This window comes from Plecotus auritus (genome assembly GCF_963455305.1).
Source record: "Plecotus auritus genome assembly, chromosome: 4".
In the NCBI taxonomy this organism is placed as follows: domain Eukaryota; kingdom Metazoa; phylum Chordata; class Mammalia; order Chiroptera; family Vespertilionidae; genus Plecotus; species Plecotus auritus.
The window spans coordinates 133571348-133598463 of record NC_137775.1 but is presented as its reverse complement, the minus strand read 5'-3'; the positions used below and the strand labels follow the sequence as shown (position 1 = coordinate 133598463).

Here is a 27116-nt window from a genome sequence, read left to right as displayed (position 1 = left end):
ATTACATACTCTATTGCAATTATTTCCAAAATGGCTAAGAAAGAATGCAAGGATACCTTATTTACTGAGAGATGAAATATAGGGGAGTTAGGTTTTGGGTTTTTTTACTCTTTTTCTTTCTTTTTTCTTTTCTAGTATTTTTCTTCTCCCCTTTTTTCTTCTCCATTTTCTTTCATTTTTCTATTCCATGTAGAAAGCAAATTCAATATTAAATATTAAACCAGCTGTGTGTGTGTGTGTGTGTGTGTGTGTGTGTGTGTGTGTGTGTATGAGAGAGGGAGCATGCACAAATCAGAAGAAAACAAAAGACCCCAGGAGCCATCCCAGTGGGAAAGCTGTCTTGAGCAGCTGGTCTGCATGAAATGCCCACAGCCTAACTGAATGCTCAGTGTCTAAAAACACCACAGAAAGGCAGAATCAAGGCAGCTGACAGATTGGGTCTGTGCTACCCCGTTGAGCCGAATCCCTTGTGGACCTGTTCCAGGGAAGGGACTGTCACTGTGAGACAATGCAGTGAAACAGAACAGGATTCTCTTAGTTTTCTCTTAACAAGAAAACTATTAGCTATTTCTTCCTACTGTCCTAGTGTAGGGTGAAAGTTCCTTATTTCCATTCAACTACTCTTTTTTGAATCTATCCTAGGAAATCTTCTATCCCCCACTTTATGCTTTCCTGGTGCCCCATGGTAGCCCATCATGGTCCTCCCCATTCTGGTATAATTCTTTCCACATCTGTCTCTCCCATGGACTGTGAGGTCTTTGAGGCCAGTGGCTGTGTTGTCTTCATCTGTTTCCCTGGCATCTGACACATGGCAGTGCTATGGCTGCATTTGAATAGAAGCTTGATCTTTGAACCTTAGGAGATGTTGATTTTTTTATAATGTGCCATCTGACTTCTTGGTGGTAGACACATTCCTTTTGCTTATTGCCTGCTGGGTTATTTGATTGACATTTGTCCTAAAACTACATTTTAGAAGCTCCAAAAGGCCCTTCTTATCCTTATATATCATAGTTTAGAGAATAGGAACCCATTTACACTTTCTATAATGTTTAATATTTCATGAACTTAGACTGTGTCCTCATTAGCTACCTTATTCTCAGGCTGCAAAATCTGTGTGTTTTTTTCCCTAGTCTGTTTCATATTTTAGTTATTTTGAGTTTCTACTACTATTTTCTCTGAATCTGTTTCTCATCCTGCAGATCATCTCTAGCCTTGTTGAGTAGGTGTTGGGTGATTCACAGAATGCATGCAGGCTGGGCTGCAGACCTGGATGAAGAAGGAAGCCATAACTGTGTGTGCGTGTGTGTATGTTGTGTGCTCGCGTGCAGTGATCTCACACAGGGAAATGGGAAGGAGCTTCTATGGAGCTAGGTTCATTAGAGATTAAAGAAAAACTAAGGACCAGGAAAGGAGTTATCTACCAAACACCACACTAATCCTGCCTATAGCTTTAATTATTCTTTCACTCAAGAAAAAGCTGAGGCAAAGTAGGAAAACTTATTCTCTCCTTCACCCTCCACTCCCTTGGAACAGGGACCAGTGCCCAGACAAGAAAAAGAAAAAGAAAAAAAAAAAAACCGCAGGAAAATAAATAAGTGATTCTGTATATTTTCGTTTTCTTAGGATGTTCAACACCCATATGCCCTCTCAGGAGTTAGTGAGACACTGGCCATCTATTTGAGTTATCACACAATCGAGGAAGCTTACTTCATCCCTCTGATGGTTCTGTGTCCTCTGAGGCTAGAAACATTTGTGGTTTGCTGCATTGTTCTTATTTTATCACCAGTAAGCTGTTTCCCTTGTTCCGGCCTTGGTCTGAGCTTCTTTTTATCTGTCTCTTTTTCAGCTAATAGAAAGCTATAAAAATGGAGGCAGTCTGCTAATTCAGGGACCAGACCACTGTTCACTCCTTCACCACGCAGCTAAAACTGGCAACGGGGAGATTGTGAAATATATCCTTGATCACGGTGAGTAGGCACAGGATCACTTACCCATGGGACAGATTGAATTAGTAAGTTGACTTCTACCCAGGCTGTCTTCAGAATGGTGGAAATGCTCTCCAACTTCTAGCTCACTCTGATTATTTGAGACAGCGGGATTGTAGTAAACCACTCACCCTTGGGGTACCCTTAACCAGTCAATGAGTAGAAATAATTTTCATATCAAGATCATTACAGGGTATTTGGGGGCGTATTAATTAAAAAATAATGTACAAAAACCAATGCATCCTGGATAATATGCTTTATTGTTTGGGGAAGATCTTTTATGTTTTGGGAAGTTAACTGGTTGGGACGAGTAGCTAATCTATACTAGTATTTGTAGCTAATTATTCTCAGGATTAATGAGAGTATTTATCATGTCTTTCTAGTCTTTTATTTATTTTTATTTTTTGCTCTTTGAATCTCATTCATCTTTTCAACTCAAGTCACACTTTATTGTCTTGGAAACGTCTGGTAGCCTCACGTCCTCTGCGGCAGGACATGCTCACCTCCCAGGCAGCTTACTGCATCTCTAATTTGATGTTATATCATTTGCTGGAAGCAGCTTGCAATTTTTAGCATCTTCCTCTAAAAGCCCTTCAGAAGCATAAACACGTGTTGAATACCACATCTTGACCATTCGTAACAGCTTTCCTTCTTTATAGTGTTTCTAGGACAAAGAACAGGAATAAAGGGGTGTGGGGGGGCGGTGGAGGGGTCTGCCTGGCTTGGCTGTTTCACAGGAGAGAGTGGAATAGTCTCTAGCTCTGAGAGATCCTGGCAGCTTTGCTGTGAGCCCTAGCAGTGAGCCTGTGGCTAACCCTCTTTGCATCCAAATTCAGGCTGTAAATAGAAAGCATAGTAGACATTCACATGTGTTCCTGCTCTTGTTTTAATTCAATTTACAAACATCTTATTTCATTCATTCATTCATTCAGTTAATTATTCAACAAATATTTGTGGAGTGCCTAATAAGGACTACATGTTGTAGACCAGTACACACATACAAATAAAATACAGTCACTTGTTTTCAAGCAATTGCAGGCTAAAGAAAAAAAAAAATCATCATCATAGGCATAATTAAATTTAAAATAGTTGCATTGATGTTTTAAGTCATATTGCAAAGCTACAAATAGAAAACACAGTTACCATTATCAAGCACATTTCTATGCCAGATGCTTATACTAAATACATCATCGAATCTTTACAAAGGTCTTGTAAGGTTGCCATCTTATTTATTTATTTTTTCATTTTCTTTTACAAGGGTCTTGTAAGGTTGCCATCTTGTTGTTTTGTGTTTTTGGTGTTTTTTTTTTCATTTTCTTTATTTTTATATATATATAAATTTCAGAGAGAAAGGGAGAGGGAGAGAGAGAGAGAGAAACATCATCGATAGGCCTCCAGGGCCCAGACCGGGAATCAAACTGTGACCTCCTGGTTCATAGATCGACACAACCACTAACCCATGCAGGCTTGGCTCTAGTTGCCATCTTCTTGATCATTCTCAATCTTTTCTTCCTGTTTGCCCTTTACCCAATGAGATTGGGTGCTTCGTCGCATCCTTAGGCTATTCAATACCCACGTGCCCTCTCTGGAGTTAGGTGAGCCACTGATACCTCTAGTTGAGTGATAACACGGGTTAGGAACCCTCTCTCCCTCTCTCTTGCTTTACCTCTCCTGAAGAACTAGCACTCCCCCTACTTCCAGGTCCTTCTCTATATCCCTTACCTGTGGGCGTCTCCCTGGGTCTCACTCACAAGGCTGTAGCCAGCTACCATTTTGACTGAATCTGTATAGAAGAGAGAGACCCTGTCACATGTTTGGGACTCTCAGGTGGGGTGGCTGGAATGGCCAGGACACCTGAGTCTTTCTCTGTACCTGGTTTTTCATCTCAGGCTTCTTCACTGCCTGACGGTCCTAGGGTTTCAAGAGGGGTGAATGAAAGCTTCCAGACACCCTGAGGCCGGACTGGAAAGTTCTGCATCCTTTCTGCAGCATTCTGTTAGTCAAAACAAGTCACAGAGCTGGTCCCGACTGAAGGGAGGGGGGAATAGACCCCACTGATTCATGGAAGGAGCTACAAATCAATTGTGTCTACCACCCTCTCCTACTCTCCATCTTCTTCACCTGTAAGTGATGACCCTACCTTCTCAATGTCCTGAACTACTGATCTACCTGAAATCCCCTGGAGCTCAGCTTTTATATTTCCCTTGGTTCTGGGTCCTAAGGTTGCTTAGCAATAACAGTTCTTTAACATCGAAAGTTCTTAAACAAGTTTCTCCCCTTTTTAGCATAAGTATGTCCCATGCAATATTTGATACATATACTAAAAACAAACGAAAACCCTCTCCTCAGTTGAGTCTTCCCAGGGGCATGAGTGATGAGGCTTGAGATGGTATTTCTCTAATACTTTCCCACTGTAGCCCACATTCATAGGGGTTGGAGTTCCTAAGCCCAATGAGAAATGGGTACACACATGTTTTGCCTGGCATGAAATCTAGCTAGCATGTCAGTCTCAGTGCTTTGACCAAAGCCTGACATTAGATACTAAACGAGTTTCTCTTCCACCTCCAGTATCTGCTGCAAAGATTGTATCACAGGATACAGCTCTCTATCAAAACTGAAGGACACCAAGGAATTTATTAATTCCTTTGGGGAGAGTGCTTATTTTTCCAGTTCTCTTGGTTAGATTTTGTAAACAAGTTGTTTTAATAGTTATGCTCATGAGAAAAAAACTTCAGATTCCTGTAATCATCCCAACTTCACACACAGGCAAACAGTTCCCATGGTCACACTTATACCCTTCCTGCTTCACCAGGATCTCTGATTGACCTGAGAAAAAGACAGTGGAGATAGTGAAGCAAATCCATTCCTTTAGTCTGAAAATAAAATATTATTATACTTTACAGTCCAAGGATCACTGCCTTTTTGATGAATGGCAATTTTTCAACTTTTAGCACTATAGTCAAATAGTGGAAACTGTATCACAGTTGATTTTAGTATTCATCAACCTGATAGGCATCGCCAACTTCATGCTTAACTTCAATCTGTTTATTTAGGAATCTGGATGTAAAAATCTTCGGACATAATCAGCCTAATTTACCAGTTCCTTAACAGCTACGCACTTCAGCTCATCTATTTTTATTGTTGTTGGTTTTAATATTTTTAGTTACTGATGCAATCTATATTAACCTGTGTATTCGGGGAAAATCATCTTTGCAGAATGACTCATCTATGATAAATGATAGAAACCCCTTTAAATTATACTGCTCTTGAAGTCTGAGATAAGTACATGGAAAGCCTGGCCCTTTCTGTGCTCTATAGATAGATCTGAGCAGTTTGAATTCATATAAACTTCTTTTAAAAGCAAAGACAAATTTTACACTGTGCTAAAGATCAGGAGGAACACTCCTCCTAGTCTTGAAGCCTGAATCTCTCTTAAAGTTTTAGTTTTTTTGTTTTTAATTTGGGTCAAGTCTTTCCTGTGGCTTTATATGAGTTTTAAATCCTAAAAACTGTTAAACAACCTGACCATAAAGATGCCTCTAATGACAAGGCTTCTGAGAAATCAGCAACCCTTGCTTGTCAAGGCACATGATGGAAATTGTATGTGGCCTGTTTGCTTACTTGTCCTTTCTCTCCCCTCTGCTGTGTCTTCTTCATTGGATATTTATGGTGAGCTGTGGGGTCCCCTATCAGGAGGACACCCCCTGAAAAGGAATCCTGGGAGATTATGCTCCCAGCCACCACATTCAGCAATGTATTTCTCTTCTAAGGACTCTTTTTAAAAGGGGCTGGGGCCTGGGGGCATGTGATGCATGCTATGTTCTGAAAAACCACAGGAGGCTTGAATTTTTTCCTCCTGCATCTTCTTTAGGACTTCTTATCTCAAATTCACAACATGCTGCTTTCCTTTATGAAAAACTGGAATTTGGGCATTTGGAGGGTTGAAAAGAGGAGGAGGAAGAGAGCTAACAATTCCGTAGGGACAGGGTGGGGAGAGGAGGATGCAGAGGGATTCCAGCTGAGATTCCCCCCAGCGGTTCCTGCTTTTCAGCTCCTTTCAACCATCTTTTTAACCCACTCCCTCCTCCCTGGTTTTACCCTGGAAAGGACTTTTGTGTGGTTTGTCTTTTACACCCTGCACATGTTTGCTCTTTTGTTTTTTCTCCCCCTCCCACCCTGTTGCCCCCTACCGTGTTTCCTGATAGAAATCTCACTCATGCATTTCTTTTTTTATTTCAATGGCTTATTTTGTCTTCCCTCTGTTTCTGCCTTCAGTCTTTCTTTTCTTTTTTTACCCCCCTTTTTCTGCCTCTGGTTCCCCAAGAGAAACGACCACCATCCCGCTGGGACAGGATGACGGTGCTGTTAGAGTTCCCAGTGCCAGCTCTCCCCAAATCTGCACAGCTTTTGTCCTGGGCCACTGGAGGATTTGGAATGGTCTGCTGGCAGCGTCAGGGAGACTAATGGGAAATGAGGTCCGAACAGAGAGAGGCCATGGGGAGGTGGAAGGAATAGCAAAGGGGATTTGGATGCCTTGGTGTGGGAAGCAAATTAAAAGATGCATGTGACAAAAGACACATCATCATATGTAATAAAGTGCAATGTGGATAAAGTTGCCTCCCTAAGAACCGGGATATGCAATGGAAGAGCCTATGGAATGGACACTGGGCAGCGGGCCTGCATTTTGGAAGGTTTGACTACTCACCATGCAGTTTACATTCTTGTGTTGGGAGATCTGCAAATTTTACTTCCTTTCCTACTCCCTGGCCTTCATGTGAAAAGACTGATATGGCTATCCCCATATTTTTCTTTCTCTTATTTTTCAAACCATTTCTCATAAAGCACAGTCTCTTGAATTCATGTTCCATTTATGGATCTTTCTCTGGGAAGAAACAGGAATTTGGTTGGGATCCACATTAAATTTAAAATACCATTTATTCATTCATTCGCTTGAAAAATTAATTCTCTCCTCCCCACTCTTGAGGAAAAATTGTTATAGTAACAAGCACTGCTAATCTTTATTATTCTAAACTAGAGGCCCAGTGCATGAAAATTTGTGCACTTGGAGGATCCCTCAGCCTGGCCTGCACCCTCTCACAGTCCAGGAGCCCTCGGGGGATGTCCAACTGACAGCTTAGGCCCGCTCCCCTGGGCCAATCGCCAATGCCACTGGTGGCCTCCCTCTGCGGAACCATTTCCTCCATATGCTTAGTCCTGTGCCGTCCCTGTCCCCCAATTGCCCCTCCACTGCTGCCCTTGTCCCCTCCCCCCGCCCCATCACCGTCCCCTCCCTCTGTCCACTGGCACCCGCCTTGGCTGGCATGGCACCACCCACTTACCAACCCCGCCCCCCACCGACTGATCGTTCTGCTGTTCGGTTGATTTGCATATTAGGCCTTTATTATATAGGATGCTTTATATGTATGAACACATTGCATTCCTACAATAGCCCTACACATTTAGCTCTCTTATCTCTATTTGACAGGTTGTAAAAACTGAAGCATAGTGAAATTTGGTTAGTTGTCAAAACTCACACATAATATAAGATGTGTTCTCTGCCCTCCAAGTCCCTGAGTCCCAGCAAAGGGCAGTGAAATATGGACAAACAACCACAATGCCAAGTTGTTTGACATGAGTGTCCTATACAGGGTTCCTGTGACAACTGGTGCAGGGCTGTGGAAGGACAGTGATTGCCTCTCTCTGAAAACTTCATGGAGAAATTTGTACCCATATCCCTCCAGTAGGGTTAAGAGTTGTTTCTGCAGGTCAGCTGTGAGGTGGAGTGTGCACATTGTAGTAAGCCCTGGGAGAGACAGAGAGCCAAGATTCCCTTTTATATTCAGAGAACAATTGTGAGCTCTTTACTGACAATGTAATGGTATTCCTCCAAATTCCTCAGGGGAGATGGCATGGTATCCACAGTCAGAACATATGTACACATGAAATGCAAAAGAAGCCCCCACCCAGATGTTCCCCTTTGATATCTATTATTTTCTTGCTTTCTCCTGTTCTCTCCCTTATTAGTGAGACTCAAATTAACTTTCCAAAAATCACAGGTGCTCTTATTATCTACTTTTTTCAGGAGAATTTTTGTGGTCTGTTTTGATTATTTTTGTTTCCCTGGCCATTCCCTCCTTCAAATCTTATACCAATGTCACTAAACCCACAGGGCACTATTTTAAACACACCATGTACTGTTACCAAGAGCTCCCAATAGGCCATTGCAGATACAGTAGGGAGGGAAAGTACAGCCTTGTCTTAGACTGTGCCTAGCACTCACTCCTCTTCTTGTTTCCTCCTCTGCAACTTCCCCCCCCCCATTTTACAGACACCATTATTAAAAATCTTTAGAAAATGTACCCATTCTATTTAAACTAGCTCCCCACTCCTATCTGTAATCAGTCAGTGGCCACTCTTCCCTATTCATTGGCTGTTTGCCTGCCAGTGTTCACAGTGTCTGCAATGCTGGGAAGGTGTGTTGATGGGAGAAATAGGAAGGTTTGGATTAAGTCCATTATTCCAGAGAAATTCCCAAAACCTCTAACTGGAGTTTCTTTAGATATTGGTTAAGAGCAAATGTATCTTGTTTTAGCATCAGTGCCTGTTTCTCGCACCTCCATCAGCCACAGAAGATGAGGGGAGAAAAGGGAAAATGACAAGCAGCCTCAGGCAAGCCTAGTCACAAAATGGGATGACCGGCTCTGGGCTGGCTGTGTGTATGGCAACTCTTGTCAGAATGTGAGGAACAAGGTCCTTTCTTGTCCTTGCCTTGTCCGCACTTGCAGAGTGTCAAATAGTTGCAGTTTTAGCACAGATGAAACGTCTCAGGGTCCTGTCACTTGCATGAAGGCTGGGACCCTGGAGGCCATGGACCCGTCATAGGCGCAACTCTGAGTGCTGAATAAGGAGGGAAATGGACAGAGCCTAAGTATGCAATTCACAGCAATGATGGGAACACACTGCCACTGAGGCTGGATGGCTTGTGTTCATAGAAGACCTTTACAAATAAATGGCTTGAGAAGTTTGATGAAGGTGACGGCAGGTGAACACTGCTCCTGACCTCGTGGAAAGTGTCCTGTTGGCAATTGAATAGGCCTGGAGTCCTTGGTTCTCAGGACATATAATTCTAGTCCGCAAGTGGCTCCATATATAAGTAGGAGTGAAGCAGCCCTTTTATATAGCCTTCCTTCACTGACGTTCCAACATCTTGACTTGGTGTGACCTGCTGTGTCATGTCAGAGAATAGGACACTTCAGAATAGTATACAAACTTTAGGCCATGTGTGTAGTGTGCCAGCTACTGTTTTAAGCACATAACTTGTATTAACTTCTGAAACCTCACTGCACTCCTGTGAGATACATATTATTATCAGTCTTACTTTACATGTGAGAAATAACATGAACGTGCCCAAGATCTAGTAAGTGGCAGCTAGAGCTGGAATTTTAAATGCTTGATCCTGACCACTGCACTCTGCTGCTTTGCATTTCTTTGGTGAGGGGTGTGGGAGGGTGATCATTCATGTTTCCTTAGAACCACGGGACTGGGGAACAGAAATGAATGAGTTAAGTCTTTGTTGCATCATTAATGTAGGGTAGATTCTCAAGGAATGTGAAAAGTCTAAGAATTTAGAAGAATGACTTTAAGGGGACAAGGCATACAACAAAAAATCAAATACAGGGTACAAGAATAGACCCAAATAAGTTTTACGAGAGTTCAGAAAAGGGATAAATTCCTTCTGGCAAGGGTGGTCTTTTCAGAAGCCCTGTCAGAGACTAGGCTTTAAAAAAGTTTAAGATGTAGGTATGAGGCTAGGAAAGGAAGGCTGTTCTCAATAGGGACAGGGGCGGGAACAAGCCCTCAGAGCTGGGAGAGCCTGAGAAATATGTGGGTGATGGAGAAGTGACCACTTTGGAACATTGGGACCAAATGGAGGAAAGACAGTTCCAAGTGAAGACTGTGAACTTCAATATTTAAATACTTGGAAGTAAGCAATAAATATGACAGATTGAAAACCTGGAAATCTAAATAACATAAGAGCATTTTAGTCTTCTTCGTAACCATTTCTTCATGCTAATTATATTTCAGGCAGAGACCTATGAGGAGGCCTGTTTGTGAAATAGGACAAATAGGGAGACAAATAGGACAGACGTGGTGTCGGAAGGTTTGCCAGGCCTTGACGACCAATGGATGTGAAAGAGAGGAAGCAAAGATGATGATTTCACTCTTGGGTGACCAGAAGGATTGTGAAAGTCCCATAACACCTTTATCTTCTCCTTGCCCATTGACTTTCGTGGTTAGAAAGTCCTAACCTCCTCCTCTTCCTTCTTCTGAGGAGGTAGCAAGTAAATCACATAAGTAAATTTTCAATGATAATGATATCCAACAACATAGAGAACAAATCAACAGGATCACATTTCTAAGGACTAAAATGCTCAACACCTAGAACCAAGTTTGCCACTTTCAAGTACATTTTATTCATTCACTCAACCAGACATTTAGGCATCTGCTTGGCACCAGGCTCTATGCCAGTCACAAGGCCCCAACTCAAGGGGCTTATGAGAATCTAGTTGTGAATAGAGAAATCAGCAAGTGATTTTAATACAGTTTAAATGTTATATATTCACACTTGCCTGGGATAGTCTCAATGAGATACATTATATTAATTTCCCAATTATAGGGCACAGAACTAAGCACAAAGTGAGGGAGAACATTTGGTGCAATGTTTGGAGTGGGGTCATGGTACGCATCATGGAGGATGGTCTCAGCAGGCTGCATAGGGTAAGGGATTTAGGGAGGGCTGGGAGGAAGGCAGTGGTGCTGAAAGTGGGAAGGTGGACATTCCAACCAGTGTGTGCAGACTGAATGAATTCATTAGTGAACATATAAAACATTGCTAATGTGCACTCATAAAACATACCAGTTCATAATGAAGCTTCTGTCATTTGATATTTATGCAGACCATTTCTTCCAGGTGTTGGAAGGGAAATTTTGTGAAAAATAGAGGTTCACCCTATTTCTAAAATATGAATATTGGACCACATGGTATCTATTGTCTCTTGTAGCTTTACTGATATATTGCACAAGACCCCATCCCAAACTACCTGCCACTGGAGGATGAGAACAATCTTTAAAGCTCAGCTGATTGTCCCCTTCCTCCCAAGGGAGCCACTTAATTATTTCTCACTTAGTCTATTCCAGTTGATTTTATTTCTTCAACTTAATTGAAAGCTTTTGGGAGGAAGGCGGAGACCAATGCACTCTTTTGTAGCTTCCATTCTGCCCATCTCAGCTGGTGGTGATTGGGAGATTGGTGGGGAGGAGGCGGTCCCATTATCCCTCTCACAAGTGCTCTTTCTTATGCAGCTTTCCAAGGCATTTTAACTGTGACTCTAGGTTTTTTTATTAATAGTTTTTTGAAACTTATTTTTGATGGGCATATCTTGCTTTCCTCTTGTTTAGGACCTTCCGAGTTATTGGATATGGCAGACAGCGAAACGTGAGTGTCGCTTTTTATTATGTAGTCCAGATTATTCTTCAGAACATATCTAGGAGAAAAATGCCATGTCTAGGGCATACCATAGATAATTTTCATGTCAGTGATAAAACATCCACTTTCTATTGTATTTATAACTGTGTGAGGCTAATCTTCTAAATAAAAAATAAAAGTCACAATAAAAGTTGATGGCAAGTATCATAATGGTTGCACCCACTGTCATTGATATTCATCATTTAGAGGTTCCAACAAGCAATATACTTCTACACTGGTGCTGAGAAGTCTAAAAAAATACATTTACCTTTTTTTTTTTTTTAACTTTTTGTTACCTGGGGTTTGTGAGAAAATTAAGCCCTAATGCTCTCTTGCATGTAATGAAACTTCTTTGCCAAGTCTAGAATGGAACAGTGCTTATAATACAGACACTGGAGAACTAAGAATATGGTAACTCCAATCATTTTCATGATCTGAAGTTCAGATGAGGATCTGGGATGATCCCCAAACTGATAATTTTTTTTTCAACTTCCCCCCATCCTGAGGGTAGCGAAATAGCTACTGTTCTCCAAACAGGAACAAAGAAAGGCTAACCATATAACCCTGAAAACCATATAGAACCACCAGAGAACTCCAAAGAAATTCAAAAAGAGATAAGAATGGCCGGGGCTGGAGTGGGATGGGGAAGGGAGCGAAAGTGGGGATGGTGGAGGAAAAGCAGACATAAATAGAATGAAGGACGGGGATGGAGGGGAGTAGCCATGAGTTAGTTACCAGCCACTGAAGAAACTGCCCATTGCTATGAGGAACTTGTCCACATACTGTACATCCCATAGGACAGGCTGCCACTGACCCCAGTTCCCTGCTCTAAGGTCTGCATTTGATTTTCCATGAAACACTTTAGCATTAAGTGTCTTTTCAGTCTTGGGAAAATCCTCCTCCTTTTCTGCCTATTAAAGGAGCAAAAATAACCACTTTCTCATGCCCACTCCCACAGTGACTGGCTGGTCTCGGGCCTGCTGCCCACTGGGATGGCTGTAGTTCTGAGCTCTCTCCCCACGTCTCTCTGTGCCTCCCAGATCCCCTGTGGCTGCCCCTCCCCTTCCACCTGCTCCTGGAGTTGAATCCAGTAGGTAGGCCAGAGCGAGTGTTAACCTGGTTCCTTGCAGTTGAGTTCCCAGGAGTTATTCCTGTGATGGGTCTGAGGGGCCCTGGTTCCCCATCGCTGTTCCCTCTGAGCTTCATCTAGCATCCCTCACACTCAATGTATCCATATAGCGTTGTTCCCAATGTTCAGATACATCCACACACATCAGTCTAATAGTGCCATGGAGTTCTGCCTAAATCAAACATTAGTAGTTGACAACAAAATTGCTCAGCCGAATTAACCAACACTGTTTAAAAGAAGAGGCTGGAGTCAGATATTGTGGTTACGTGATGACTAACTTAAGGTACTTTAGGCTCCCCTTCTCCACCTCCCCCAAAGGGGCCTTGCCTGCAGCCAGGTCTCAGCCACAGACAGAGAAAGAGTCCTTGGAGCACAGAGCATCAGCAGCAGGGGTTGGATGAAACCACCCCCTCCCAGCAGCCTCCACCCCTACCCAGGCCCCCAGCCCCTTTATGGGTGGTTTCCATTTCATCTTTGATTTAGGGGTGAGACTGCACTGCACAAGGCTGCCTGCCAGCGGAACCGGGCCGTGTGCCAGCTTCTGGTGGACGCAGGAGCATCTCTGAGAAAGACGGACTCCAAGGTAACTTGATGAGTGAGTGCAAACATCCACCCACTGGGCAGAATCGCAGGCGCTGTTGCCTTCCCTTGTGCCCACGGCAGAGGCATCCTTTCTGTGCCTATGGAAGTGCCGGGGGGCTTTGGAAAAAGGAGGAGAAAATAAAGTGCTTCATTTAGAGAAACTGCAGTTTAAATGTATAAGCACAAAAGGAGGGTGTGTGCTCGCCTATGGGGCTTTATAAACCTCTGAAGGACGCACTGGCCTTGGGATTTGGGGTTCTCCTCCTGCCAAATGCCAGCCGTGAAACTGCGGGGAGGGGAGATTCAAAGCCCTGGGAGAGGGGTCAGGCTTATGTTCACAGACATTGACCTAGCCTTTGAGAAGACCCTTTGGGATTTCTCCTTCATCTGCTTAACCCAGGGTAGCTTAAAATCTGTGGTTTACGTGGCCCCATTTTGGGGTGCCAAAGTGATTTCCAGTCACTTCCAAGATGGGAGGTCAGGCTGCACCATGAGTTATTTCCACTTACAGAGAGCAGTCAAGGAGAGAGCTGAGAGCTGGCGTAAAGGAGGAGGTATAGCTGAGTAGCACTGACCTACGAATACAGATTCCACTTACAGAGAGCAGTCAAGGAGAGAGCTGAGAGCTGGCGTAAAGGAGGAGGTATAGCTGAGTAGCACTGACCTACGAATACAGCCCGTGAGAGAGAGCAGAGTTAATACCAACCAGCCCCCTCAAGGAGCCCGGTCAGCTCTGAGAATTTTCAAGCAGCCTGGGGAGACGCCAAGGAAGGACAAGCCGCTTAACCGCAGAGGGTGGCAGAGAAGAATTTGAATATATGTAGATGAGGACAAACAAAAGATGGCTGGAGATCTGGCCCCTGAGCACATTGCTCTGTGTCATCTTCTAAGTTTCTGTACCAGATGAATGGGCTCCATGTTCCTTGAGATTTCTTCCTATTTTATTTTATGTATGTGTGTGTATTTTTCCAAAACACAAACAGCTGTATTATTTTATGATTATAAATAGAATGCGTTCTCACATAGAAAACTTGAGCCGTGCAAACAATACAGGAAAGTAGAAATGGCTAGAAAATTCTACACTCTCTAGACCTATATGTTATTAAAATTTTAATGAACTCACTTCACTTGTAAATAAGTCTATTCTTCTCTCTCATTATTTTAAGTTTATAAAGTCAGACTATACATGCTAGTCTATGACTTAAGTTTTCACCCAACATTATGTTCTAGAGATCTTACCATACAAAGTACTATCTCTATGCTTCATCCTTTTCAGGAATCCTGTTTTTCCATTTTTGTAACTTGATGCTAGGTGAGAGAACCACATATAATCATCATGACTGAATCTACTGGGATTTTTTGGAGAGAAGCAATATCTTGAGAATATCTCTTAATAGAGAACAATTCCTTTAAAAAAATATCAAATGCCCACCTTTGTCCATCTCCCTGAATATTTAGAGGCTATAGAAATTCCAACCTCATTAACATTAAAGTAAGGACAAGATAGTCTATTAATATCATAAACAAGTGGGATAAAATTATGATAGTAATGTTAAGCTAGTTGATAAATATTAAATCCCAACTAAAGTAAAATTTTAGAAAGAGCCCAGAGCCACTATTATTTCCTTTTTATCCTCTGCCCTGCATACCCCTAGAAGCTACTAGGAACAGACTTAATTGAGGTTGACACTATCCATTGTGTTAACTGATCTGGAGGTGCATGTATGCATAGAGCTATTTCCTTAGTACAATGATCATGCCTCTACCTTTTCCTTAGAACTTAATATCACTTATTTAAATAGATAAGATTATATTATTAAACAAAAATTAGAAGTTTCAAGGAGTGTCAAGTAATATTCAGATGCATTCAAAAGAATGAGACCTTCCCTCCATTTATTACTGATTTCCATTCATTGGCTTCATTCAAAAATATCATGTGTGTGTGTACTTACAAATAAGCATATAGCATTAAAATAGGCTGCAAGACATTATATAATCATTCAACATGATGCAGAAGAATGACTTAAAAATGTTTGATATATTATTAAGTGAAAAGCATGTTAACTCACAGTACATAAATAAATATGGTTTAATTTTGATAAAAGTAATTATGTATAGAGCTATAGAAAAAGAAAAATAGTTATTCCACAGAAGGTTAACAATGGTTATCTTAGTGTTCTGGAATATATTTTTATTTCTTTTTTATACTTTTCTAATTTTCCAAGATTTCTTTAATGAACACCCACCAATTTTATAGTCAGAAATTAACTCATTCTTTGGAGAGATGAGAACGTTCCAAATAGGGGAGAGAATCTTTAAAAGCAGCAAAGAAACCTTTTTAGATTGTTATGACCGTCCCTTCCTCTCAGATTCCGCTGGTTGCTTCCCAGAGTTAGTATAATAGAAAGAGTCCTAAACTAGAAGTCGAATTCCTGCTTCCCTGTTTATCTAGTTAGTACTTTCTTATACACCAGCTTCCAGAAAGGATCTGGGCTCCAGAACTCACTGTGCTGCAGTTTCCTGCTGTGCCGTTAGACTCTGATCCTCTGCTTTCTTAGGGGGAAACCCCACCTGTCCACAGTGATGGTCTCTTTCTCTTGAGCTTATGTATCTCGCTTCCATCAGATAATAGATTGAAAAGTGTCTTGTGAACTCTAAAACAGTAACATGGAAAGATCCTTACTAGTGAGTAATCTTTGAGTATCTCTGTTTCTGTGGATCTTTTAAAAAAAATCTCATCCCAGGTGTGTGTGTTTCTTTCCTTTTTACCTGCAGGGTAAGACACCTCAAGACAGAGCTCAGCAGGCTGGGGACCCTGATTTGGCTGCTTACCTAGAAAGCCGTCAGAACTATAAGATCATTGGCCATGAGGACCTGGAAACTACTGTTTGACCCTGGTAGACGGGCAAAGAGAACCTGAATGAGCATATCACCTGGGCCCTCCCGGCGATCGGGCAGCTCCCCTGGAAGAAGCTGATGGAATCCATAAATCTGTCTCTCTCCTGCAAGCATCTGAGGCCATGCCACCAGTTTTTAAGGGCTACTGAGATGTACAACAGAATAGAATAGCCCACAGAGGACGAGGCAGGATACCTGGAGATTGGTGGAAAATGAGTTCCACAAAATTTGATCTTTATTGCTTCCAGCAAGTAGCATGAACTTCTGTGTTCACCTGTATCATTTATTTTAAAGATTCAAAGGATGTTCCTATAAATGGCACTGCTCCCTTCTCCCCTATGCATTCACCTTCCCCTGTACCGCACCACTCTGCCTGAAACTACCCAGAAAAAATTCGATACAATCTGTTCTCTTTACATTCAGTCTTTGAAGACCGCAAGACTGTCTGAAGGTCTTTTGAAACCCTCTGGTTGTCCTGCAGAAATGTAACTGTAAAACTGCTTCCATTTCCAAGACTAAATATACCAGGATGACTTTGTTTTTTGCATGTCACCCCTCCCTGCCCATTCCTTTTTCATCATCTGGGAGCTGGGAGTTGCCACATGGATAATGTCAACTTGTGCATTGTATCTCTGAGGTATGGTGAGGTGGCATGGGAGTCTCCTATTCTCAGGGGGATCTCAGAGACGTAACCCAGGGGTTGGCCCCATTTGCGGGCCCGTTACTGATGGCCACAGAGGTCAGGTTCAGCTTGGGCTGTTTGGACAGCTCCGTATTGCCCAGGTGTAGCCATCTTTGCCTTTTGCTGCAATAGAGGTGAGCAATGGACTAAGCCAAGGCCCGTAGCTAGTCTGCAGAAGCACTTAACTTTAAGTGCTGTTTCAACTGCGGAGCAGAAAACCGCGTGTGGGAACCGTGGCTACGGGAAATGGAGCTTGGTGCCAGCGTTCACTTCTAGGCTTTTTTGAGTGATAATGGAAAGCAGGCTAATGGACTTGAAATAAAACAGCAGAAGCAAAAGTAGCAACATATGTCAAAATAACTCACTTAAGTAAGAAAACAGTCACTGGAACTTTGCACAGAGGCTAATAAGTATAGACGCTTGGGTACAGTGGTGAGAGGGGCCCATTTAGGTTTTCCTTCTAAGTTTCTGGTTTTCATTACCCCAAGTTCACCCTATGCCAAGGACAAAGCCTTGCTGTGTGAGTTTCACTGCCAGATTTCCAGGATGCGTGGCCCTTTCTGATGGATGCCTCCACCTACTCCTGGTCAGCTCCCAAGGTCATACCTGATAGCACTATAGCCCCATTTTACATGTATGGGGTAATCTATTATTTTCTCTATTTTCTTCTACTAGAAAGTTCTTAATACAAACCTCTGTGGGAGTGCAGCCAGGAATGTTTCTCTGGCAGTGGAATTGTAGCTTCTAATCCTGCCACAGATCAGTTGAAACTTACAGGTACTTCTATTAGGGACATTGTGCCAATTACAATAATAGGAGACGAAGCCTTCTAGCTTCTGGTGAAAATGTCTACATGACTTGGGTGTAGGTCAGAAATGAAAGTGGGTGATCAGGGTTTCGCTTCACTCTTAGACATAAGCATCATGCTTCCTTACTATTTCTGCATGTGAGCACACATGATCGTTTCTCTGTGTTTAATTTAAAGGTCCAGCAGCGACGTGCTGCTGATCTGAATCACATTTTGGTCACATATCATTTTGAAAGTACAAATATGATATACTGTTAAGTAGGAATAACCTCTCAGTGGATGGGGCTTAAGTCTCTCCTTCGTCATTTCGAAATCAAACGGCTGGCATTATTTTCAGCTGTGGGAGGGAGGGTTGGTTGCGAGTAATCTATTTCCATAGATCAGTCTTAGAAATGGAAATATATTTTGGGTTTTATGGTGAGGGGAGAGGAACTGCAGTTGATTGTTTCCAGAAGCTGGAAAAAATTATGCTCCAGGAGAATTTAATCACTGGGCTTCTGCTAGGAGTTTTTCAATTGGTGGGACTGTCAAGGAGATGTTGTGATGACAGAAATATAATCCTTCAAACAGACTGAAATCTGGCTTTGAATGGTGCCTTCCATTCCCTAGACTGAGCCAAACACTTGGCCACGCAGTCAGTTACCCAGCTGCCATTGCTGGGATGAAGGACTATTTTCACCAACTACCATCTCATATTTCTCTGTAATGCTTCAAAGCAGCCCAGAGAAAATTTAGGGTACAGGTGGCTAGGGGCCAATTCAAATAGCTCCAACTGAAGTAACAAGTCAACCCCTGGAATGAAAATTGATGATGTACTGACTGCTGTAGGAGTCTTGGAACATTTGGAAATCGTTCAAAATAAAAAAAAAAGTCTTAGAGTCCTACATTATTGGTGGAGAACGATATATGACCAAGGCAAATATCTCTTTGAGGAAAGCAAACACCTCCAGAACTTGGGCTTAAAAAATATTAAAAATGAGCAAAACAGTTATATATTTAATGACTTCAATATTGCATCTGCTTCCTGTAGCATTTTATTTTTTAATTGATCATTGCATGGGACAGTCCTGGGCTTAAAAAGAGTGGAGGGCCTATGCTCCAGGAGTTTTCAGCTCAGCTTAGGTATATGGTATCCCCCTTTAATGGGCCCTCAGGAAGAAGAGAGGCAAAGAGGCTGGCCCTGGTCTGAAAAGCCACATTTACAAGACATAAAACTATATACCTGTAGAAATATCTTCTTCTACAAAACCTACTGAGTCTACTGCTGAGAATGGCCAACACTGAGCTGACATGAGTTGGGCCCTATCTGCCTTTGGATTCCATGTTTAGATTAGCCTGATAGAGGGGTGAGAAATGGACAGTTATTAAAAGGCAACATGATAGTCATTTTTGTAGTCTTATGTTCCAGTTTTACACAACTAATAAAATAGAACCCAGTTAAGCTGTGCTTTGTCCCAGTCAAGGGCATGATAAAGCACAGAAGCCAAGAAAGAAATAAGCACCATGGCTGGGGATTTCTCTGTGAACGCTCCAGTTACCTCTACGGAGGTTACACTCTAAACCCGATGCAATTCCTGAAACAGAATGGAGCTGGCAAGCACAGTCACGAAATGAGTGGTGACTGATGGGAATCCTCACGACCCCCACGGCTCCCCGTCTTTTCATAATCGCTGGCTTGGGTGCTTAGGCCTTGAAAGATACTCAACAGGTAGTTAATTTTCATTTGGACCAAGTGACAGTTTCTTTGCTGAAAGGATTTCTGAAGTTTATTTGCTAGATTCTCAAAATATCCAGGTCATAGAAAATGTGGGGCAGCAGTTTTATTTTTTCACATGCCAACTTTATTTAAAATATTTTTTTTAAGTTGTGAAAGTAGAACCTGCTTTTTATAAAAGGTTCTAAGACCATAGATGAGTATTACAGGCAGAGCCAAGGGTGTAGTGACTTCTGCCCCACTTTCTGGAGATCAATAGTATTTACCTGATAAACATATAGACATTGCCACTTGTATGTCATATCAGTAATACCTTGTGCATAAGCCAGCCCACCCCAAACACATAGAAATATATTTGTACACATATATGTGTATGTATACTATACACACATATTGCATAGGTTTAAAAAAGAGAAAACATTTAGAAGCATCCTAATCATCTGTATATGTATAGTTATCACCAACAGACAGAGATAAGGTACCAGAGAATTTCCATGTATTCATTTTTGTTTCTACTGTGACTAAGCTTAGTTTTATTACTGTATGGAACTTCAGTTGCACATGGCATTTGCTGGTGCCTGTGCCATAAAATCCATGACCAAGAGGTCTTGTCATTATTTTTTTTTAAATATATTTTATTGATTTGTTACAGAGAGAAAGGAAGAGGGATAGAGAGTTAGAAACATCGATGGGAGAGAAACATCGATCAGCTGCCTCTTGCACACCTCCTACTGGGGATGTGCCCGCAACCAAGGTACATGCCCTTGACCGGAATCGAACCTGGGACCCTTCAGTCCACAGGCCGACGCTCTATCCACTGAGCCAAACCAGTCAGGGCAGGTCTTGTCATTATTTATGCTGCCTTCCATGAAGCATGAAATCTACCTGGGCCCAGAAACTTGTCCAGGCTATTGTGGGTCTCAAGTGGAGAGTTTCTTTTGAGGTGATGCCTGCACACTTTACCAAGCTGAGTTTTAGAACTGATAGTAGGTTGCCTACTGACACTGAATTAGGACAAGCTATTGCCAGGAAGGTGTAGTGACTTGGATGTGGGCTGGAGTAGCTTGGCTTCCTTTCAGTGGGCGTAGCTAATGAAATCACTGAAATAGCATGATATTTTATGCAATTGCACTATTTCAATGTAAAATTAATCATTGTGAAAATGGCTCATCATAACCATCAAGTAAAACTACCAATTGCTCTCCTTAAATGGATTATTTTCATTTTGGAAAAAAAAAGTAGAACATCCATTAAATTAGGGAGTTTTCTAACTGAGCTTAAACATTTATTTGCTCTAAAATAGCTTCTGCACATGTTTTATAGAACCATCTCTGAATCAGCTTTTTCATTCTCTGAATTCCATATTCAGCTGACTGGAAGTCCTAGAGTTTTTTTCTCTGCCAAGCCTCTCATTGGTTTTGACGCCATCATCCCTTTTCTGGGTCCTGGTCATCACTCATCGCTAGTCCTTCCAATTGTCTGACCATGGCAATAGTCCTGCTCCCAGACTTTCTGCCTCTACCTTCAACGATTTTTTCCATGCACATACCCAAATCCTCCTCAGCTATTATGCTCAAAATGGATCAAAATGAAATCACACTCTGGGACAAATATCCCTTTTGCCTGAAGGACAAATAAATATCCACTGACCTGATGATCTTATAGAATTCCAGCCAACCTTATTCTGAGAAGTAATCTGCCAGAGAGGTTTAGCAAATTTCTGTTTTAGTCACACCAGTGGAGTCCACAATTATGGCAACTTCTTCCACAGCGAATGATGTAAATAATGTGCCCCCTTGAAGTCACCTGAATGACTGGATTATATATGGGTTATGCCCCTGTGAGCATCTGTAGATTCTAGGCTATTTCCCCATAGTGTAATGAAAATCCTGAAAATAGGATTCTAAGCAAGGAGTTGTACCCTTGGACCAACTGCTCTCCCAGGATACTGGGAGTCACTGAATTGGTCCCAAAAAGAAGCAGAAAAAAGAATTTAAGGCTGTTGAAACATTACTTATTTTTCCTCTTTTTTCCCCATCACCAGTTATCCCCACCCCATCTTCCACCTCCAATTCTTTCTGCAATTATCACACTCATGTTGCTCATGTCCATGAGTTCTTTCTCTTTTCTTTTTTGCTCAATCCCTTCACCGCTTCCCCTACCAGAGCTGTCCACCTGCTCTCTGTCTATGAGTCTGTCTCTATTTTGCTTGTTTAATCATGTTTGTGAACCAATCGTACATTTGTGCATTTAATCATTCATTTTAAATATGTATTTATCACATACTCTGATGCAGGCACCATACTAAGGACCTAAGAATGAATACTAGAAACAAAACTTCATACGAAGGATCTAAGAATGAATATGAGAAACAAATTCCACTGGCGGAAAACCCCAGGGTCCTTGGGGAGCATGCGCTGGGGACTGAATCAAGGCTTTATTGTGCTGGTCACTCTTCAGCCAGCAATGTTTTACTTCTATGATATAGGAAATGAGAATAATAATATGCAAGAGGATGATAGTTTGCATTTTTTTCCTTGGAGTCTTGGTACTGTTCTTAAAATTGTATTTGAAACCAAGACTTTAGTATGAAACTTAGAAACACTACTAAAATGAGAGCTAAAACTCATTTATCTTATATCTCAAGGACATCATTAGAAACAATAGGCAAAATTTGCAGTAGGTTTGGATTAAATATAAAGAAGATGAAGTATAAATACTGTCAAAGGGTAGAGTGGGCATCGTTACAGAGTTATAGATTTGCGGCCAGTGGGGATATTTAAACTGGACACGTGACCACCTTGAGGGATGTTGTGACTAGGGACCTGTGATCTGAGGGAGGTGGAATTAGATTCTGTGAGTTTTTAAGTTTTTCTTTTAAAATGACTTTGTAAAATGGCAGGATTTCATTTGAAAAATTTATGAACATCTTGACTTCTAATCTTTAGAACATCACTTTGTGAGACGATTTAAAATTTGGGGGAGAATGACCTTTAATTTAAAACATTTTTAAACCAACTAAGCATAACTATATGAGCTATTGAAAAGAAGGCATACTTGGGTAAAACTCCAAAGTACTTGTGGAGCATTATGGACTTTGATGAGTATTCTTAGGTATCCTTAAGTCCTATCAGAAATCTATTTCACTGTCTGTCCATCTAATAGAAAAAAAAGTGCTGTGATTTGATATTCTTAGAATTAAATGTAACCTAATAGAACCACAGAAGAAAACTATGCCTAAAGGATATTTGGAAGCCAAGTCTATGTACTTGAAAAGCAATCATGGAAAATGCCTTGGCTCCTACTACTGTTGTGCTAATCACGAGGGGTAGCTTACCCATAGAAATAAAAAAGTGATGATTCTAGGTATTCTCCAGTTTCCAAAGTTTCAATATTTTGAGCCAAAAGGCATCTGAAATTGGAGCTTTTGGTGGTGGGAACAACTTGTTTCCAATCTTTAAGTAAAACACATATAATTTTCAATAGAAAGTAGCTTAACTCAAATCTATACTGTTTATTATAAGAATTTCAGTATTTTTTAAATGTTAATCCTTTAGCATTTTGATGTTTGTTTGTTTGTTGACAATTTTGGGCTTCATTACCAACCCTAAGGTGGATGATACTGATAATACATTTTGGATGAATAAATGGAACATCAGAACAGTGAATTCACAGCTTTGTATCATAATTGGTAGAATTGCAGCCAGAACTCTGATCATTAGAAACTACAGACTAACATGCATGCAATAGGTGTTTTCTAAGTAAATAATTTCTCACCATTGCCTTCTATATTGTTTTATATCAATCATTCTGATTTCCATAAATTGGAAGAATATTTACCTATGACCCTACAGTAAGAGTTGTTTAAACTGAGAGGGAATGTGAAGTGACAAACTCAGAGTGTTTGCTATCAGAGACTTATCATCTTGGATATATTCAAGGTCAAAAAAGGTTAAATGCTTTGGTACCAGGGTGGATTTCCCAAGAAGAAATTAACATTGAAAATGATTTACTGGCGTTTCTACATTTGTGAATCTCAGCATTTAAAAAAATTAGTATTGCAGGTCCTTGAATAATGTTTGTTTCAATGTTTTTTTGTTATAACATTGATGAGATGCCATAGTCTATGGTAAAATTGGTTTCATTATACATTGTTTCACGTAAAGTCATTGAACCTGTCATTGATGTTAAGTGAGGACTTACTGTATTGTTTTCTCTCCTTGGCAGTCACTATTGGAATGATGCTATTTCATAATGATGCACCAAAGAGCCTTGAAATGGTCTTTTCACTCAAGACTCCGTAGCTCTAAGTCTCACTGGGTTTGCAAACCTAAGTGTGTTGTCCACAGTCACATATTCAGAGGCCTAATACGCCTGGTGGAGTTGTTGAGTTGTGTTGTACCTGAAGTAGAAAGAACAAACAGGCCTGAGATATTCTTCCATTCTGAATCTCACACTCTACCAGGCATCTCTCTGGGCAGAGAGGTGAACATGTAAGGGAGGGATGTTTGATCTGGAAAGAAGCTACTATTAGATTAGAATAGGAATGTTTGGAGGAGACAAGTTAAGTAGGACTGTTAGATTCAAGTTCAGTATGGCAGATGATTTGCAGACTAAAACAAGGGCAGAAAGACCAGGCACAGGATGAAAAGAGGTAGCTTTAACACTTACAGAAAGATTTATTTTTTTTTTCTAAATAATACACCCAGGAAAAATGGAGTGGGTTTTCTAAAAAATAAAGGGGGCTTATAGCAGCTAGTATTTCTTCTAGTATTTAAGTGAAAATTGAACAGCTGAATCAGGGATTGTGTAAAAGCAGTTTCTTAATTAGGAGGGAGCTTGGACTAAAAGACTTCTGTGATATTTTCCAGATTTAGATTTCTATGACTTTAGACTGGAACACAACTCAATTAGAGCCACCTTCCCTTCCTCACCCCCCCCCCCCCCACTTCCCCCTCTAATTTCCTGCCATCTAGATGGCAATGAAAGTGTTTCTGTTTAAATTGGGCTATAATTGTTTTTTAAAAATATAGATTTTTATTGATTTCAGAAAGGAAGGGAGAGAGAGAGAGAGAGACAGAAACATCAATGATGAGAGGGAATTGTTGATCAGCTGCCTCTTACACACCCCACACTGGGGACTGAGCCCGCAACCCAGACACATGCTCTGATCGGAATCGAACCGTGACCTCCTGGCTCATCAGTTGATGCTCAACCACTGAGCCACGACAGCCAAGCTAGGCTACAGTTTTAATTGCCCACCTTTCCTTCCACAGTAATTGGGCCTGAGACTTACATTTCAAGTTGGCTAGATGGGGGAGGGAGTCACTCTGGAAGTGAGCCCATCCCTGGAGTCTAGCTCAGGGAGTTGCTTCCAGCCCTTCTCCCTCACCCCATTCCTTGCCCCTGGCTTGGGAAGATAAAGGAAAAGCAGAGTGATGGGGAAAGGAAAAAAGATTCTCAAGAGCAGTACAAGAATAAGGCTCTAGTCTTAACACAAATTGCCATGGCAACCCATAAATAAATAATATATGCTCTCAGCCAACTTTGATCCTCATGAAAAGCAAATCCAGAAGATATAAGAAAAGACTGAACTTGTTCAGAGTTGCTTCAAGGGGTATCATTATGAAATTTTCAATACATGCACCTTAGAAGAATTAGATTATGTATGGAATTTAGGGGAAAATAGGGCTCTGCTAATTGAAGAACTTTCTAATAGAAATTTCTAAAGGACTGAGTTGTTTTTTCTTTTTTGAAGAAGTTTTTCAAAGTCCCCATAAAAGTTATTCCTGTCCACAGACTTGTGTTGGTCTATACTAGTATTTAAATTAGAAAAATATAAGGACAGTTTAGTGAATTCTTCACAAATCTAAATATGTTCAATCCTAACAACTTCAAAGACATAGGCTTTCTTATTTGGGGGTTTACATATAACATTTCTTCTTTAAAATTAGAGAGAGAGGAAATGTTTACAAATTGTCTTTACTTAGAAAAATGAACAGATGATAGCCCTAAAATTGTTTAACTTATTTTTTGTTTTAAATGTATGGGTAATTCTTTCAAAAATGCTGGTGAAATTTATCACTTTTAAGATACCTTCTAGCTTTGATATTTACTGCACCTTGTATGATGAATACAAATGGTTCCTGACATTTTGGGTTTTATTAACAATAAAAATATTTATTCCCCTCCCCCATTTGTTGGACTGAGGCTCTGACCACATGAATAATTTCCAATGCAACTAGAACCGAAATGGAAGCTTATTTACATCCTGATTGTGGGCTGGGAAGTATGGGGTTCTTGCCACCCGGGGAAATAAGATTTGAAACTTTAATAGATAAAATAACCTAGTAAAATTAGAATCTTTTGCAAAACACATCTTTGAAAAGCTAGGCTCTGAATTAGTCTTCATAAAGGTAGCAAGGCTGTTTTCTATTTAAATTATGAAAGGTTAAGTGGGCAACCGTGCATTTGAATATTATATGGACCATTGCTGATAGAAAGTGAGGAAATCCATTCCTGTAAGTCATTAAGGCATAGAGAGGACAATCTCAGTTCTATAAGAATGACTGTATTTCATTTTGATTTCTGAGTGGGAAAAGGGTCCAGCCATCCAGAATTCCTATGGAGGTAGATAGTCCATTTTCAAAGGCAACATCTGTACAAAGAGTTTCAGACACGGTATAAAGGGCTCTTTCATAGTTTCTGATTCTGCCCTTTCACATCCTGGAGCCATGATTTTGCAAAGCTGCCAGCTGGCAGGTGTAATCCAAAAAAAAAAAAAAAAGTAGTAGTTGTGGCAATAGGGTGAAGTTTTATGTCCAATTAAAGTGAGATCCAGAAAATATGAAATGGAGGGAGGGTGGGTGGGAAGGGTGGGGTGGGGAAGGGGAGAATGGAGATTTTTTGTAACAAAGTCATAAAGTATTTTTCCCTAATTTTCTTGCATTTCCTATTTATATAAAGTATCTTGATCACTGTGTTGCTCTACAGAGATTTTCAATGGAATTAATTTGAGAGACTGAACTAATCTCTGAAACAGACTTTGACTAGTTACTTTTTTGGATACTTTTTCTGTATTGTGAATTGTGTGGAAATGTACAGAATAAAAATTAAGAAATATAATTAATTTATTTTCCTCTGTTACTGGCTGCTAGATATAGTTGGTGCGAATACCATGCCTAATGGTGGTTAAATTAGATTTTTTAAAACCAGGAGGTAAGGGAAGCAAAGAGTTGGCAGTTAGGGAAGTCTGAAACTAAAAAGGATCACTGATAAGGCAGAATTTTTACTTTAAACCTTATTGTTGAAAGCATTACAGATGTTCCCCTTTTCCCCCCACTGATCCTCAGAATTTTTTTAAAAAACACTTCTCCTGTAAAGATGGACTAACAGAGGCCAGATTTACCCTCCCACCTAAATAAAAACATTTACATGTAATAAAACAATAATTGTTAAGACCTCAGGTAACAAAAACAAAAACAAAAGACAAAAAATCAAGTAATCCCTGAGAGATGGAAATCAAATAAAATAAGCTCTGTGATTACTCCATTTTACAGACCTAAGAGTTTCCAGGTGGTGGCACCGGAGTCTGGTGGAGGGGTGGAGGGGAATTGAAGCAGAGTCTGGCAGATTTCCTGAGTTGGGGAGATAGAACTGAGAGTTAGGGAGACCAAGGCAGCTAGAGGTCATAGAGAAGACTGTCAGAGAGGATTGCACAGAGAAATACTCCTACAGATCTGCACAGACCTCCTTAAGTATTAAGTAAAATATGTATGTGAGGACACTACTT

At 40.9% G+C, this 27116-nt stretch overlaps 1 protein-coding gene across 6 annotated transcripts in view; it reads left to right on the top strand.

The window, feature by feature from the left end:
* The window catches only part of DGKI (diacylglycerol kinase iota), a gene marked incomplete at its 5' end in the record, with an annotated part of 419556 nt that extends 393400 nt beyond the window's left edge, over positions 1-26156 (top strand). For all 6 annotated transcript variants that reach the window (XM_080666632.1, XM_080666631.1, XM_080666634.1 and 3 more), the window contains 4 exons: positions 1847-1967; positions 11445-11481; positions 13124-13223; positions 15998-26156. In XM_080666632.1, the coding sequence (XP_080522758.1) occupies positions 1847-1967; positions 11445-11481; positions 13124-13223; positions 15998-16114 (375 nt within the window). In that variant the 3' untranslated portion in view covers positions 16115-26156. The remainder of the gene's footprint in view (positions 1-1846; positions 1968-11444; positions 11482-13123; positions 13224-15997) is intronic.
* Between the last annotated feature and the right edge of the window lie 960 nt (positions 26157-27116).